Raw genomic sequence first — 14,566 nt, 5'->3', positions numbered from 1 at the left:
TCTTCCTCTTCACAATACCCCATAGATTTTCTGGCCATAGAGTTTGATTGGCCAATAAGAACAGAGATATTATGGTCTTTAAACCAGATACTGGTAGCTTTGGCCCTGTGTGCAGGTGCCAAGTCCTGTTGGAAAATGAAATCTGCATCTCCATAAAGTTGGTTAGCAGCAGGAAGCATGAAGTGCTCTAAAACTTCCTGAGAGACGGCTGCATTGACCTTGGACCTCAGAAAACACAGTTGACCAACACCAGCAGATGACATGGCACCCCAAACCATCACTGGCTGTGGAAACTTTATGCTGGACCTCAAGCAACGTGGATTCTATGCATCTCCTTTCTTCTTCCAGACTCTGGGACCTTGATTTTCAAAGAAAATGCTAAATTTCCTTTCATCAGAGAACATAACTTTGGACCACTCAGCAGCAGCCCAGTCCTTTTTATCTTTAGCCCAGGCAAGACACTTCTGATGCTGTCTCTTGTTCAAGAGTGGCTTGACACAAGGAATGCGACAGCTGAAACCCATGTCTTGCATACGTCTGTGCGTGGTGGTTCTTGAAGCACTGACTCCAGCTGCAGTCCACTCTTTGTAAATCCCCCACATTTTTGAATGGGTTTTGTTTTACAATCCTCTCCAGGGTGTGGTTATCCCTATTTCTTGTACACTTTTTTCTACCACATGTTTTCCTTCCCTCACCTCTCTATTAATATGCTTGGACACAGAGCTCTGTGAACAACCAGCCTCTTTAGCAATGACCTTTTGTGTCTTGCCCTCCTTGTGCAAGGTGTCAATGGTTGTCTTTTGGACAACTGTCAAGTCAGCATTCTTCTCATTAGCCAACAGAACTAGACTAAGAGACCATTTAAAGGCCTTTGCAGGTGTTTTGAGTTAATTAGCTGATTAGAGTGTGGCACCAGGTGTCTTCAATATTGAACCTTTTCACAATATTCTAATTTTCTGAGATACTGAATTTTTGGTTTTCATTAGTTGTCAGTTATAACCATCAAAATTAAAAGAAATAAACACTTGAAATATATCAGTATGTGTGTAATGAATGAATATAATATACAAGTTTCACTTTTTGAATGGAATTACTGAACTAAATCAACTTTTTCATGATATTCTAATTGTATGACTTGCACCTGTACATTAAATCAGTATTTGTACTTGTTGACTAGTTGGTATATACAACCTCCCGATTTAGCATTCCAATTTATATTTGTTTTAATGTTAGTGATGACGTTTCAGAAATGTTTATGAAATGAAAATAAAAAATAAAACAATTACTATCACCACTGACGTTACTCCAATCGGGAGGACAGGAACGGTGAAATGTGTAACTACAGACTGCTCATGTTTTCCAGCAGGCAGTCAGACAGTCAGCACTGTGGCTCCGCCCCATTAGCACAAATCTTACACGCTGTCCAATCAGAACGTCGGGAAGTACCGCGGGAGCGCTAACGGCGGAGGTGGCGTTACGTCAGTGATTTTTTTATTCCAAGTGGTGAGTTTCCTTTGACGCCACGCCTCTGCGTGAAGAATGTCAGAGTCAGACTAAAGCAAGTTGAAGGACTACGCCTTGTGCTTTTGGCATTAATTCTAGAACGAGTAGAATTAGAAATGGCGTATCATAACCAATATAGACCTCCACATTACAACAGCGCGCCGCCAGACCAAGCTTTTCTGTGGAACATATTTCAGAGGTAAGGAAAAACACCAGTACTACACGTTATTCCGCATTCGAAACACTACAGTCGTAACTCAAATAACGCTACTGCAGGTCTTAGTGTGGTGAGCACAGCTCCTCTTTGCCGAGTTGTGAGCAAAGGCGATTTCGGTTAGGCAGAGTAAGCGGGGATTTACAAACAAAACTTTGATCTCGTCTTAAACGTCCTACGTGTGTTCTATCGAATTATAAGTCATTTTTGAATTACGCCGCATTTCGCTGAGATAAATCGTGTTTGTCGGAGAGTTCCCTAACGCGGCTCTGCTTTTTAACGTCGTTTCCTGGTTTGCCTATCGCCTACACATCAGCCTGAGCTGCGTTCACATAATGCCCACAGAACAGTACGAATAGTTTTTAGTAGGCTGTGGTGATATATTGTAACTGTATATAATCAACACTTAATTATAAACACGCTTAATCCTTCGTTACTTACATAGCCAGCTAGCTAGATAAGTGCGGGTATTTTTTAACAACCCAGCTAAGTTGCCTCTTGTAGTAATGAGTTATGTAATACTGCGGAGGGTTGGCTGCTGCTTTAACACATTTAAAACTGCCTTGGGCTCTCAAGCTACCACGCATGTTTCTACCTGAAATAAAGCAAACGCAGAGGTAGAGTAGACCTCTGCGCAGAGGTAGAGTAGACAACGTGGCCGTAAACCTCAGTTGGCTTTGGGAGTTTCATGGAGTGCTGACATAAGCAATAGGGATTTTGTCCTTGGTCATGTGAACTAATGAGAGTAAAGGTCTTAATGATTCACATTTAGCTATTTTTTTTACACTATGCTCTTGAGTGGTCCCTCCGAGTTTTTCTTTGTTATTTTTTACTACTGTCTACTTTTTTATGCCTTTAATTTGTTTTACATCGTCCAAGGCCTAGCGATTCAGTTGTGTAAAACCATCACAAAATATTTATCAGGTTTCCCTTCATTCTGTAGTTACATTCACTTTTCAAACAATGTTGTACAAAAGCTACTGTGCTGTTAAATTCAGTTTGGCAACTTACAACCTGATTGCAGCAGTGGAAAACAGAAGTCATGTGAGGAAAGATTGAAGTAGAAGTTTGTAGCCTGTGTTTACCTGGATTCCAGGAAGCATGAAAGAAATGGAGCTTATGCAGAACATATGGTGTTATGTGATAGGAAGCGCACTGTTTTGAAACAATCCTACAGTAAAATAAAAATATATAGAGTAGACCAGTGAATGGCTAGATGTTCTAATAGAAAGGAGAAACTTAAACACAATATTTCCTATTGAGTGACTTTCATGGTGTCTTTTCATTTAATTTCTTTGGCATGAGTGAATAGGATTCATGTGTTGGAAATGTGGTGGTTTTAGAGACAGGACACACCCTTCTTGGCCAAACAAACCAACAAGGTGTTCTATTCATTCCACCATGGTGTAGCTGTGTGTTTTTTCAGGGGCTTTCCCTGTTTTTTCCTTCTTAAAAACTGGATATTTTGTTGGAATGCTGGGCCAGGGTTGTTGTCAGACTGCGGGGGAATTGCTTCATAACTGTGGCATACAAAACTGCTAAGACATAGTTCATTTGTCATAGTTTTCTAACAGCAGCTGCTGTCTATTACACATAGCATGCCTGACTCAATAGCATGTCCGTCAATGCCACTCTGGGCCCGGAACACTGTTAATTTACTGTGTTGTTTTGGTGGAGTTGGCCCATGACCTTGAGTCATATTTGTGTGAACTGCTGTAATATTACTCTACTATTTCACATGCTTCTTTAAAATAACATGCCAATTTCAGCTGTTTTCTTTGGTGGTGATTGAAATAATATTTGTTTGTTGAAAAAATGTTTGGCCTACTTGTGGTATTTTATGTCCTAGCACACATCCATCACCTGTTTCAAAATTGCAAGACAATAAATGTTTTAAAAAAGTTATTTGAGTTGTATGGTTATGCAGTTTTTACGAGCAGTCTTATGCCTTACATAGTGCTGTAACCAAAGTAACAGTGACAGAGGCGCCATTCTCCCTATTACAAGCCTCTGGAGCATCAAAAAAATAACGTTTAAACGATGAAATGATTAATAAAATGTTCATTTAAATCTCTTCCATAATGTTTTTAATCATTATTTTTCAAAAAGATTTAATCGATTTAATTTTTTTTTTTTTTCTCTCTTAGAGTGGACAAAGACAGGAGTGGAGCAATATCAGACACAGAACTTCAACAAGCTTTATCAAATGGTATGTGCCTTTAAAAATGTGTGCAAGCAACTTTTACAGAATTTATGAGCATGTAAAGTTTGTTTAGTGTATTGTTTACTGATTTCACGGTATCTCATGATATGAAAAATATTACTGGAAAATGAAGCATACACTGACACTGATCTGACCACATAAATAAACACTTCAACAATTTGCTTGGATTTGCCTAGTATAATCATGACACCAAGACCTAGTGGTGATTTATGCAGTTATAGCCCTTTAGAACTAGAATACAGTTTTAGGGGAATGTAGTATGCAAAGCTGTTTTTTTGCTCTCAGGTTGCAACATTCACTTTATAGTGGTTTACCAAGCTTTTGACCTCATTCCTAGTTAGTAACCACTTCACTAACAGTGAACTGTCACTAACAGTATCCAAAAATGCTGTGAATTTGTAGCTCTAAAGGTGTCTCTACTTTTTAGCAAGGATATACAGGCTTCCTCTCTGCATAAAATGATTGATAAATTATCCAAACTTCTGTTGCAATATAGCGCTTTAGAAATGCTTGTGCAAAGGAAATCTTTATCTTAAATTAGCAGCAAGCCCAAATCTAAAGGACTCCAATTAACCCTTGGACTTAATTCGGTCCAATAAAATGGATAAATTACTGCCTCAGGAGTCTTCGACTTTAGTATTAGTGACTACTGCCCTATCTGATGCATTAGAAATAGTTGCAGGCTCTTGGGTGGTGGCTAGCATAGTCTGATGATTGAGTTGGCTGGTCTAAAACCTTAATAAATTTTCTCTTGATGATTTTTTTGATTTGTCATTACCTTGATACATGGTGAAGTTCCTCCAAAATAAAATGGAAACATTACTATGTAATGTTAGCAGACCAAATGTTTTTGTAGATTCTTAATTAGTTCTATTGCTATAATAGTAGGTTACGTAATTAATTAAGAATAGTGAGTTCATTTCAGAAGTAGCCATGCTAGCCCAAGACATGATAACCTTAAGAAAGTAAGCTACAATTGTGGTTGGTTGTCTTCTGTTCATCTCCGAACCAAATTTGCAAAATAAATAAATAACCGAATTGGCTTTGCTGCTCTAATACTTTTGGAGAGAACCAATATATTTGGGCATTTGTAGTATGTTTTTGCATTGACTCTTTCTCAGGTCTAGTCCGATAGTACCAGTGCTAAGGGTAGGGTAAGTCCCTGCACAACGCTGGGTCATGGGCTAATGAGTGTTAGATTCAAGTGTATTCCAGTCGTCCTAGTAGTTCCCTGCAAAGGACTGCACAGAGTATTTAGACATTTTTGTAAAGCATGAAATTATCGCAGTGCTGTTTTTACCATATTGCCCACCCTTGGGTGTGCATGCTAATCGGCCCTTATGATAGCTGGTGTTTGAAGGGTTCATCTCTCGTCTGGTTAGTCTGCTGCTGTGCCTCTGTCGTTTGTTAGCACATTCTGCTGCTCCATGCCCCCTTCCACCGTCAGCAAAGCAGTGAGAAGTCCAGTGTATACTGTATAGTAGCGTCTTTGTGGCTGAGGCCAGGCTGTGTGTAGGCTGCACTATATCCCGCTCCTGGTTAGCGCACTTATAAATAGACCAACACAAACGTCCTGGTGTGGCTGGAGCATGCATCCTGTTGCTCATGTCCCTTAATAATGGTAGTCAGTGTATTTTGGAGGTTCAAAAAAATGAAAACATTTCAGTGGAATAATTTAAAGCTTTTAATTTTTTTTCTCCCTCCCTTAGTGGTGCACAAATCTCGAAGTTTTTTTATGGGATGACTAGGGCTTTCTACACCATGTTCCAAATTATTATGTCAAAGATAAGTGTCCGATTTTTCAATAGTTTTTCAAGTAAACTCATGGATGGTATTGTGTCTCGGGGCTCTTTTCAGGGCTCAATTTCAGACACCTAAGATAATTAGGTGAGCCCAATTAAAGATTAGTAAGAAGGACGATGGGAAAGAAAAAGGATCTATCTGCTGCCTAAATGCATCAAGTAGTGCATTGCCTTGGACAAGATATGAAAGCATTAGATATTTCACAAAAATATAAGTGTGATCGTGGTACTGTGAAGAGATTTGTTACTGATTCAGATCACAGATGGGTTTCTGCAGATATGAGGAAGGTTTCTTTTAGACAAATTCATTGGATTAAAAGAGAAGCTGCTAAAATGCTATTACAAATCAGCAAACTGGTATTTGAAGCTGCTGGTGCCTCTGGAGTCCTACAAACCTCAAGTGTAGATGTAGGATCCTCCAGAGGCTTGCAGTTGTGCATAAACCTACTAATTGGCCACCCCTAACCAGTGCTCCCAAGCAGAAACGGTTGCAGTAGGCCCAGACATGCATGAAGACTAATTTTCAAACAGTCTTGTTTACTGATGAGTGCTGTGCAACCCTGGATGGTCCAGATGGATGGAGTAGTGGATGCTTGGTGGAAGCCCACCATTTTTGGAAACTCTTCAAAAACTCAAGTTCAATGGATGCAAGAATTGTTAAGGAGATATCAAAGAAGGGGTCCTATGTTAACATTTAAATCCTTTAAATTCTATAGGGTTTTTGCAATTTCTCTGACCAGGGGGGGTCATTTGCTGAGATGTCCACTCCTGGGAAGATTATCAACTGTCTTGAATGTTTACTTGCTGAATCTGAAACAGTTCTTTTCCGTTTTAGTTTTAGCGGCATTCAAACATAATGCTGCCACTAAGTCTGCCTTTTTGACACTCAGTGGCCACAGTAACTCCTGCTACCTGTGATGTCACGTGCATAGTGTCATTTATAATGTCTCAGATACTACTCCTGGACCTGGTTAAAAACTGAACAGTTGGTAATTAGGACTTTTGATTACACTTAAACAGTAGTATTTGGGTGGTTTCTATGCGATATAGCAATATCTTCACTAAGCTGTTGTAGGAGTCTTGTTTAATGTTTACATTAACTACTGCTCCAGCGTCTTCAATCTGGGACCACAGCATTCCTATTAAACTGCATGTCCCTAGGTGGCATATGTCTAACACTACAGTGGTGTTACAGTGTTGGGGCAGTGGTGGCTCAGCGGTTAGAGCACCGGGATATCGATAACAAGGTTGTGGGTTCGATTCCCGGGCTCGGCAAGCTGCCACTGTTGGGCCCTTGAGCAAGGCCCTTTACCCTCTCTGCTCCCCGGGCGCTGGAGTTGGCTGCCCACCGCTCTGGGTGTGTGTACTCACTGCCCCTAACACGTGTGTGTGTGTGTGTGAGTGTGTGTTCACTACCAGATGGGTTAAATGCGGAGGACACATTTCGCTGTACAGTGTACACTGTACAGTGACAAATACAGTGACAAATACGTGCACCTTTACCTTTACAACACGCCTTGGAACTGGTCTAAATCTGCTGGTCTAAATCTGCTGGTTAAATCCATCTGCATCTGCATCTTTAGTTGTTACCACATTTATACTAATGTCCTCTATTAAACTGTTCTCAATCTTGCCTGCCATAACTTTGCTTTTATACCTTTAATATAGTTTTAACCAGTGACTATAAAAACTAGATGGTTAATTGTTCTGTGCATTAAAAGCCAGAGGTGCTGCAAAATGGTTCCGCGCATTAAAAGCCAGTCAGGCACTCCTGCTCATTTGCTTAGACCCACATCCTTCTCTGAGGAAGCGTCTCCGACCACCATTGAGCTTTCTGCACAGCCTAGTGGGACTTCTGTATAGACCACTTTTCAGCTGTTAGTTCCTGACCATGTTGTTTGATTCAGAATGATCTCACTATTCACAAACTTACTTGAAGGGAGCAAAATTGGAGATTATTTGTCATTGTGGGTTTCAAACATTTTATTACAAAATTAAAATTTTCATTAAATTACATTACACAAGCACAGCTCTATCTACTGCTATGACAAACAAAAACTTCTGATTTAACCCCATGCTGCTGTGAGTGTGTTGGCACGCACCAAAAGGAGAAATGTTTTTAAATGGTATTTTGACTCTATACAGACCAGAAAATTTTTTTTTAAAGTACAAATACTTCAGGATCTATCTATTTTGTACACTACCTTTTACAATACTCTGCTGACTAACTTGGTTTTCTGTAGCAAACTGACCAACAACAAATGTGGTCTGTATTCCATTAAGCCTTTAATTCCTCCTCACAAGAAGGAGGGCTCACTGTACAGTCAGTAAGATGCGTACAGTCATGTGCATATTCCTTCAAACCTGGAATGTTTCTTTGAAACCTGTCCTTGCTGAGTTGTTTTCATGTCTAGTCTTTTCATATTGCAATTTAATTTTCTATAGTGGGACTACATCAAGAACATGCAAACAATCAGCAAAATTAATTTACTAGAAAGTTGTTGTTAAAGATGTTTAGTATGTATCTGTTGGTTGGGTAAATAGTTTACTACAGGTACAGTTTTACACTACTTATGCAGTTTAACGCTCAGTTTGCTCTGTTCCACTGTTAACTTATTTTTTCCTGTTTAAAGGCACATGGACACCATTCAATCCTGTGACCGTCAGATCCATTATATGTGAGTACATTTGTCGTCTGTCCTTTAACCTGGAGAGCCAAGTGTCTGAGCAGTAACATTTAACATTTTCGCTCTTCACCCTCAATTCATTCTACCAAGGGCTTGATAATTAACTGATTCATTAGGGGCTGAGTGGCTCAGCAGTCTAATGCACTACCTTTATGCCTTTGGGGATTGCGGGTTCGAATCCTGAGCCATGACTGTTTGCCATCAGCCACTGATGTATCTGTATCTGATAGACCAGTCTTAAAGGCACTGTAACAAAAACACCCTTTTTGGTTCATTAGTGAACCTTAAGTACTTAAAATATAAGATGAATACAGATTATGACCACCTTAAAGAAGAAAGTGAATCTTGGCTTAAATACTTGTTTCCTTATCTCTTAGCTATGTTTGACAGAGAGAACAAAGGTGGGGTCAACTTTAACGAATTCGCCGGTGTATGGAAGTATATCACCGATTGGCAGAACATCTTCCGCACCTATGACCGCGACAACTCCGGGTTCATTGACAAGAACGAGCTGAAACAGGCTTTAACTGGCTTCGGTGAGTACTTTAATGCTAACTTGGTTGCAGGCTAGATACAATAGGGGATAGAAGGTTATTTGGAACCCACTGAAGCAGTGTCTGTAAAAATCATTAAATCTGCAACTATGATTGATGGCATGGATTATAATAGTTAAATCTAAGAGTAGAATTCTATTTTAAGCTAACCATAAAAAAGTGAAAAATTATAATGTCAAAGAAAGTCAAAAAAGGTAATGGTAAAATAAATGTTAAATGATCTAAAGTTAACATAACTAAAACAGACCCAAATCATATAGAAAGTTAATTACATTCTAATAAGACAGGCTTCAGGCTTTTGGTGCCTGAGAGGGGGGGGGAACAATTATCAGGGTGAACTGATAATTAGTTATTTTCAATGACCATTGTTGTGATGTACAATGGTATATGGCCAGTGCTTTATTAAAAAAAAAATAAAGCAGCAGTCAGCAGTCGATGTACGGCAAGAGATGACCAACCAACCTTTTCATAGAGTACCATTAATGAATCTTAAAGCAGAGTGGTATACACATTTTTAATAATGGTGGCTGTTCTGTTTATGTGGTTCAGCAATCAAACATGTTGAACACCACACTAATGTCTGGCCAACATGAAAAGGACAAGCAGGAACATGCTTTTATAAGATATTACTTTTTGTTGAATTGGGTGATACTACTTTTTTAGTTGTATTCATTACATTCTATTCAGTACAGAAGCACATTTGCAACATTAGAGGGTTCTAAATGCACAGTGCCATAACTGAATAACGTTCTGAAAATGGTGGCTTTAAACATTTGTTTCTAGTCTGAATAAGGTCACAAGGATTTATGGAACAAGCAACCTTACAGGTTAGATCATTCACAAGCAGAGTGTGATGAAAGCAACTCCCTAATTTAAAAAGCATGTTGTTCTTTGTCTTGTCCAGGCTATCGTCTCTCCGATCAGTTCTATAACACACTGATTGAGAAATTTGACCGGCAGAGGAAAGGTCAAGTGGCTTTCGATGACTTCATACAGTGCTGTATTGTACTACAGGTAGGAACATTGCATATATTACATAGGACTTGTAATTGTCATTGGTGGTCTGCACAGAATAAAACGTAAGTAAAAAGTTAAAAAGTTAAATCTAGCTGAAGGTGGTTTGTTCTTGTTTGTGTAGCATAGTAACGTCATTACAATGTCATCATCACCAAAGTATACTAGGCTACGGGCTCGGCAAGCTGCCACTGTTGGGCCCTTGAGCAAGGCCCTTTACCCTCTCTGCTCCCCGGGCGCTGGAGTTGGCTGCCCACCGCTCTGGGGGTGTGTGTGTACTCACTGCCCCTAACACGTGTGTGTGAGTGTGTGTTCACTACCAGATGGGTTAAATGCGGAGGACACATTTCGCTGTACAGTGTATACTGTACAGTGACAAATACGTGCACCTTTTTAAACAGTGAATCCTCTTGAAAAACTGTTTGTGTATGCATCTGTGAACATAGAAAATATTTTATTTATTTATTTTTTTGTGCAGAGGTTAACAGACGTGTTCAGGCGATATGACACAGATCAGGACGGCTGGATCCAAGTGTCCTACGAGCAGTATCTCTCTATGGTCTTTAACATCGTATAGCACAGCATAACAGTGCACTTAACTGCACACACCAGTGCCAAATGCTCTCTCTCCCCTTGTAGTCTTCCAGCAGTGAAGCCACACACTTCCACTAAAGGAGATTTAGGGGAAAGAATATTAGGATTTCAATTTATGGATTAATGTCTGTCTTTGTCTGTGGTCATGTTTCTTTATAAAGTTAATTATACTTATTTTAAAAAGAAGCTGAAGAAATCCATCTCCTTCTACAATAAGAAATGTTTGTATTGTACATATTAAGGATCAGATGCATGCTTTCTGATGAATGTCCTTATTGTTTAAGCATGAACGTTTTTCTTGTTTTTTGCTAAGGCAATGTTTACAAAGTCAATAAGTACTTGGATTTACTGATGTGCGCTAATGCCATATTTGTAATGAACTGTTTTTAATCTGTATATGGACATGCAGAAGGTGTTGCCTTTAATTTTAAGGCGGGAGGAGTGTTTCTGTTTTGCATGATGCTTTACAACTGCAAAATATTTTAACTGTTTTATTAAAAAAGGGTATTTTAGTCTCTGTGTTTTTCTTCTAGGTTCATGTTTAAGATTAGTTTGTTTATTTTCTCTTCCATCATACATTTAACACAGTGATGAATAGTCCTAGCTTTCACTTCCAAAAAATCTGACTTAATTGACATCATTAGCTTGCCATACCTGACATCAATAGCTTGTCAAGTATTGCAAGTTTAGTGTGTTTGGTGGGTACATATGTGGAGTTTCCAGTAAAACATTAACATCTTTTTTTCATTTCCAGTGGTTTGAATATACAGTATACATATACTTTGTGTACATGGCTATATAGACTGGAGTTCACACTGGGGATCAAAAACCACATAAATAAAAATTAACAGTTTTATTTAAAAAAAAAAAAAAAAAGCTAAGACAGTAGGTAAAGAAAAACATGTAACAAGTATAATGAAGAAATATTGAACGTTCTGTGTCACATCTAGATAAATATGTAAATTTCTGGAACTGACCAAAACGGAGGAATCTACTCCTCAAATGCTTTTGCACAAACCTGTGGAGTCTGCTATGCCAGAAATGCAATATTGAAATACTTTTTATTATTTAATTTATAATGAAAAATAATGTTTTTTTCGCCCCATTTCTTAGACATCCACCCAGTTCACTTCAGGAAGTGCTGGTGAAATCGTTAATTAGTTGCTCCAAATGTTTTGACAAATTGGGAAGCAAAAACAGTGATCCTTTGGGACTAAGGCTAAGAACTACTGATTTATGGTTTAACTCTGCCCCCTGGTGCAGACTTTAATTAAATACATACATCATAGCCAGGGTGTGAAGTAGTAGCAAGTGCGGTGATGGAAGGCCCACACAACGATTAGTTTAAACAGCTCATTTTTGAATATTGGTGCACCGATAAAGTCCTCTAATTGTTCACTGACGTATAATGGCATTTATTTACAATAAACACTACCAATCTCCTGTGTTGTTGGGCTTGATCCAGTCTCTGTCTGTGAAAGGTTTTCCCCCGTGTCCATAACGTTGTCCACTCAAAAACACGTTAGGTTAATTGTTCATTCTGAATTGCACCCGATGATTCTGGGTAGGTTCCGGAACCACCGCGACCATGACGAAACGGATGAGAAGGTGGATGGATTTTATTATGCAATTTATTTACTTAGTGGTGTTTTTATTTTATTTTATTTATTTACTTCGTGGGTTTGTTACTAATTTATTCACTTGCTTGTTTTGTTTTATATTTCATACTTCAATTCAATTATATCCAATGCATCATACTGAGCATCCTGCTAACCTTATAAAAGTCACTTTGCTTCATAGAAGTCATCTTTTCTGGTCAAATTCAACTTCAACACAGTAAGTGCATGAGGTATAATCAAAGGAATTTTACCTTGTTTTGTGTAGACTGAGACAAGTTTCTGAACAAATTATTACAATAGATTTCCTCATGATTAAATTAGTGTATTTCTATTACTGATGTCAGACACCGAAATGACAAAAGAAAAGAAAACTGATAATCATTGGAGGGTCTCATATCCCATCATGTCCCTCTTATTTTTATTAACACTTCTGTGGCCCAGTGGGCCTACAGTCCAGTTCGCAATATTACTTAACTAAATGATCTGTAACCTGATGGCACCACCATCTTAGGGCGGTCATCTTGAACTTGAACTAAGACGAATGCGCAAAAGCTACAATGCCGCTACATCACATACAGTGTCAAGTCACTAATATTGCAGAACACAAAATACTTTAAAACAGAAAGCTACAATTTATCTTACATGTCTCCCACTTTCTTTTGCTGTTCCAACAAATAATGGGAAAACTAATTCACTTTTAGGTTATTGGTGCTACATGCTTGGTCTAAATTTTAGATTTTTTGTCAATGATATTACAGTTATTTGGTAATGAAGCAATTCCTAATCTGAACAATTTATTAATAATTTAAAAAATTGTTAGATTTTGATGGTCAACACATAAACGGTTTGTGCCACCCTTGGCAGGAACAAACTTTTTTTGAGGTGTAGGTGCAAGTTGATGGGCAGAGAGCAGACTTCATGGTTCCATCAGTTATGACAAGTTGTCTAGGTCCTGCAGTACCAAAGCAGTCCCAGACCTTCACACTACCACCACCATGTTTGACTGCTGGCGTGATGTTGTCATGGTTGTGATGTTGTCATGGTTGAATACCATTATGCCAGATGTCCATGTCCTCCAAAACGTTTAACCTTTGACTCCTCAGTCCATAGAATATTGTCCCAATATTGGGACAGCCTGGGTTGGCATCTCACAACTCTCCCATGGATGCCATTTTGCCAGCATCTTTCTAATCATAAATTACTTTGACCTTAACTGAGGAAATGTCCGTTTAAGTTCTCTGTCACTTTATGGATAATACGTGTGCTGTTGGTAAAATTTTGGAAGGCCGGCTCAAGGTTCATTCCTCTGAAGTTTTCTCAATTTGTGGATCATGACTCTCATTGTGATTTGCTGGAGGCACAGAACCTTAGCAATGGCCTTTTCAGACTTGCATCCAAGTTTCATTGACTTTGTTTTGCATCAGTATTTACATCTCTTTAGCCTGTGGCATCATGTACTGCCTTCTGAGACCTTCTAGCCTGCCCGACAGGTTCTAATTAAGCTGCATTGTATATTGTTTACTTGTGTTGTCTCATTAAAATTAGTTGGATGATCTTAAACATCACTCCTAAACATCACTGCTCTAGAGGAGATCTGCATGGAGGAATGGGCCAACATACCAGCAACGGTGTGTGCCAACCTTGTGAAGACTTACAGAAAACATTTGACCTCTGTCATTGCCAACAAAGGATAAATAACAAAGTATTGAGATGAACCTTTGTTATTGACTAAATACTTATTTTCCACCATTATTTGCAATTAAATTCTTTAAAAATCTGACTGTGATTTTCTGAATTTTTTTTTTCCAATTTTGTTTCTCATAGTTGAGGTCTACCTATGATGTCGATTACAGGCCTCTCTCATTTTTTTAAGTGGGAGAACTTGCACAATTGGTGACTGACTAAATACTTTTTTCCCCACTGTATATACACAGTTTGCATGGTCCAGACTCTGCTTAAAGGAGATGACGAGGGACAACTTTAGGGACAACTAAATCCTCCTGCCTTCTTTAGGCTACATAGTATGTTAGGCTGTTACAGTTGCTTGACTGGTCACCCTATAGAAAATCTTTGCTGGGTTTAAAGAAGGCAGTTGCTGCGCACAAACCCAAGAATATTGGAGGCCACTGCTCATGATGAATTCTCTTAACAGTTCATGAAGCTGGTGTCTGGCTATTGCATCACATTTGCGGCAGGTCATCACAGCAGAAAGTTTCTTTACCAAGCACTAAAGACTTTTGTCATCAAGAGGTTCAATAATTCTAAAATTGCAGTGCCATTTTGTGTTGAATTTGGAAAAAGCAGTTATTAGTTGTGTTCAATTATGTAATTTGTTTGATTGTGTCATTGTAAACA

The 14,566-nt window shown here is 38.7% G+C and overlaps 1 protein-coding gene across 1 annotated transcript; it reads left to right on the top strand.

The window, feature by feature from the left end:
• Nucleotides 1–1,501: 1,501 nt before the first annotated feature.
• Nucleotides 1,502–12,039, top strand: pdcd6 (programmed cell death 6). The gene is made up of 6 exons (XM_072678992.1): nucleotides 1,502–1,702; nucleotides 3,865–3,926; nucleotides 8,377–8,421; nucleotides 8,808–8,966; nucleotides 9,889–9,998; nucleotides 10,477–12,039. The coding sequence occupies exons 1-6, from the start codon at nucleotides 1,620–1,622 to the stop codon at nucleotides 10,573–10,575; spliced, it is 558 nt and encodes a 185-aa protein (XP_072535093.1). The 5' UTR covers nucleotides 1,502–1,619; the 3' UTR covers nucleotides 10,576–12,039.
• The last annotated feature ends 2,527 nt before the right edge of the window (nucleotides 12,040–14,566 follow it).

This window comes from Salminus brasiliensis, chromosome 5 (genome assembly GCF_030463535.1).
Source record: "Salminus brasiliensis chromosome 5, fSalBra1.hap2, whole genome shotgun sequence".
NCBI lineage: Eukaryota > Metazoa > Chordata > Actinopteri > Characiformes > Bryconidae > Salminus > Salminus brasiliensis.
Note: the sequence above shows the minus strand (reverse complement) of the source record. Positions and strands in the feature narration are given on the sequence as shown.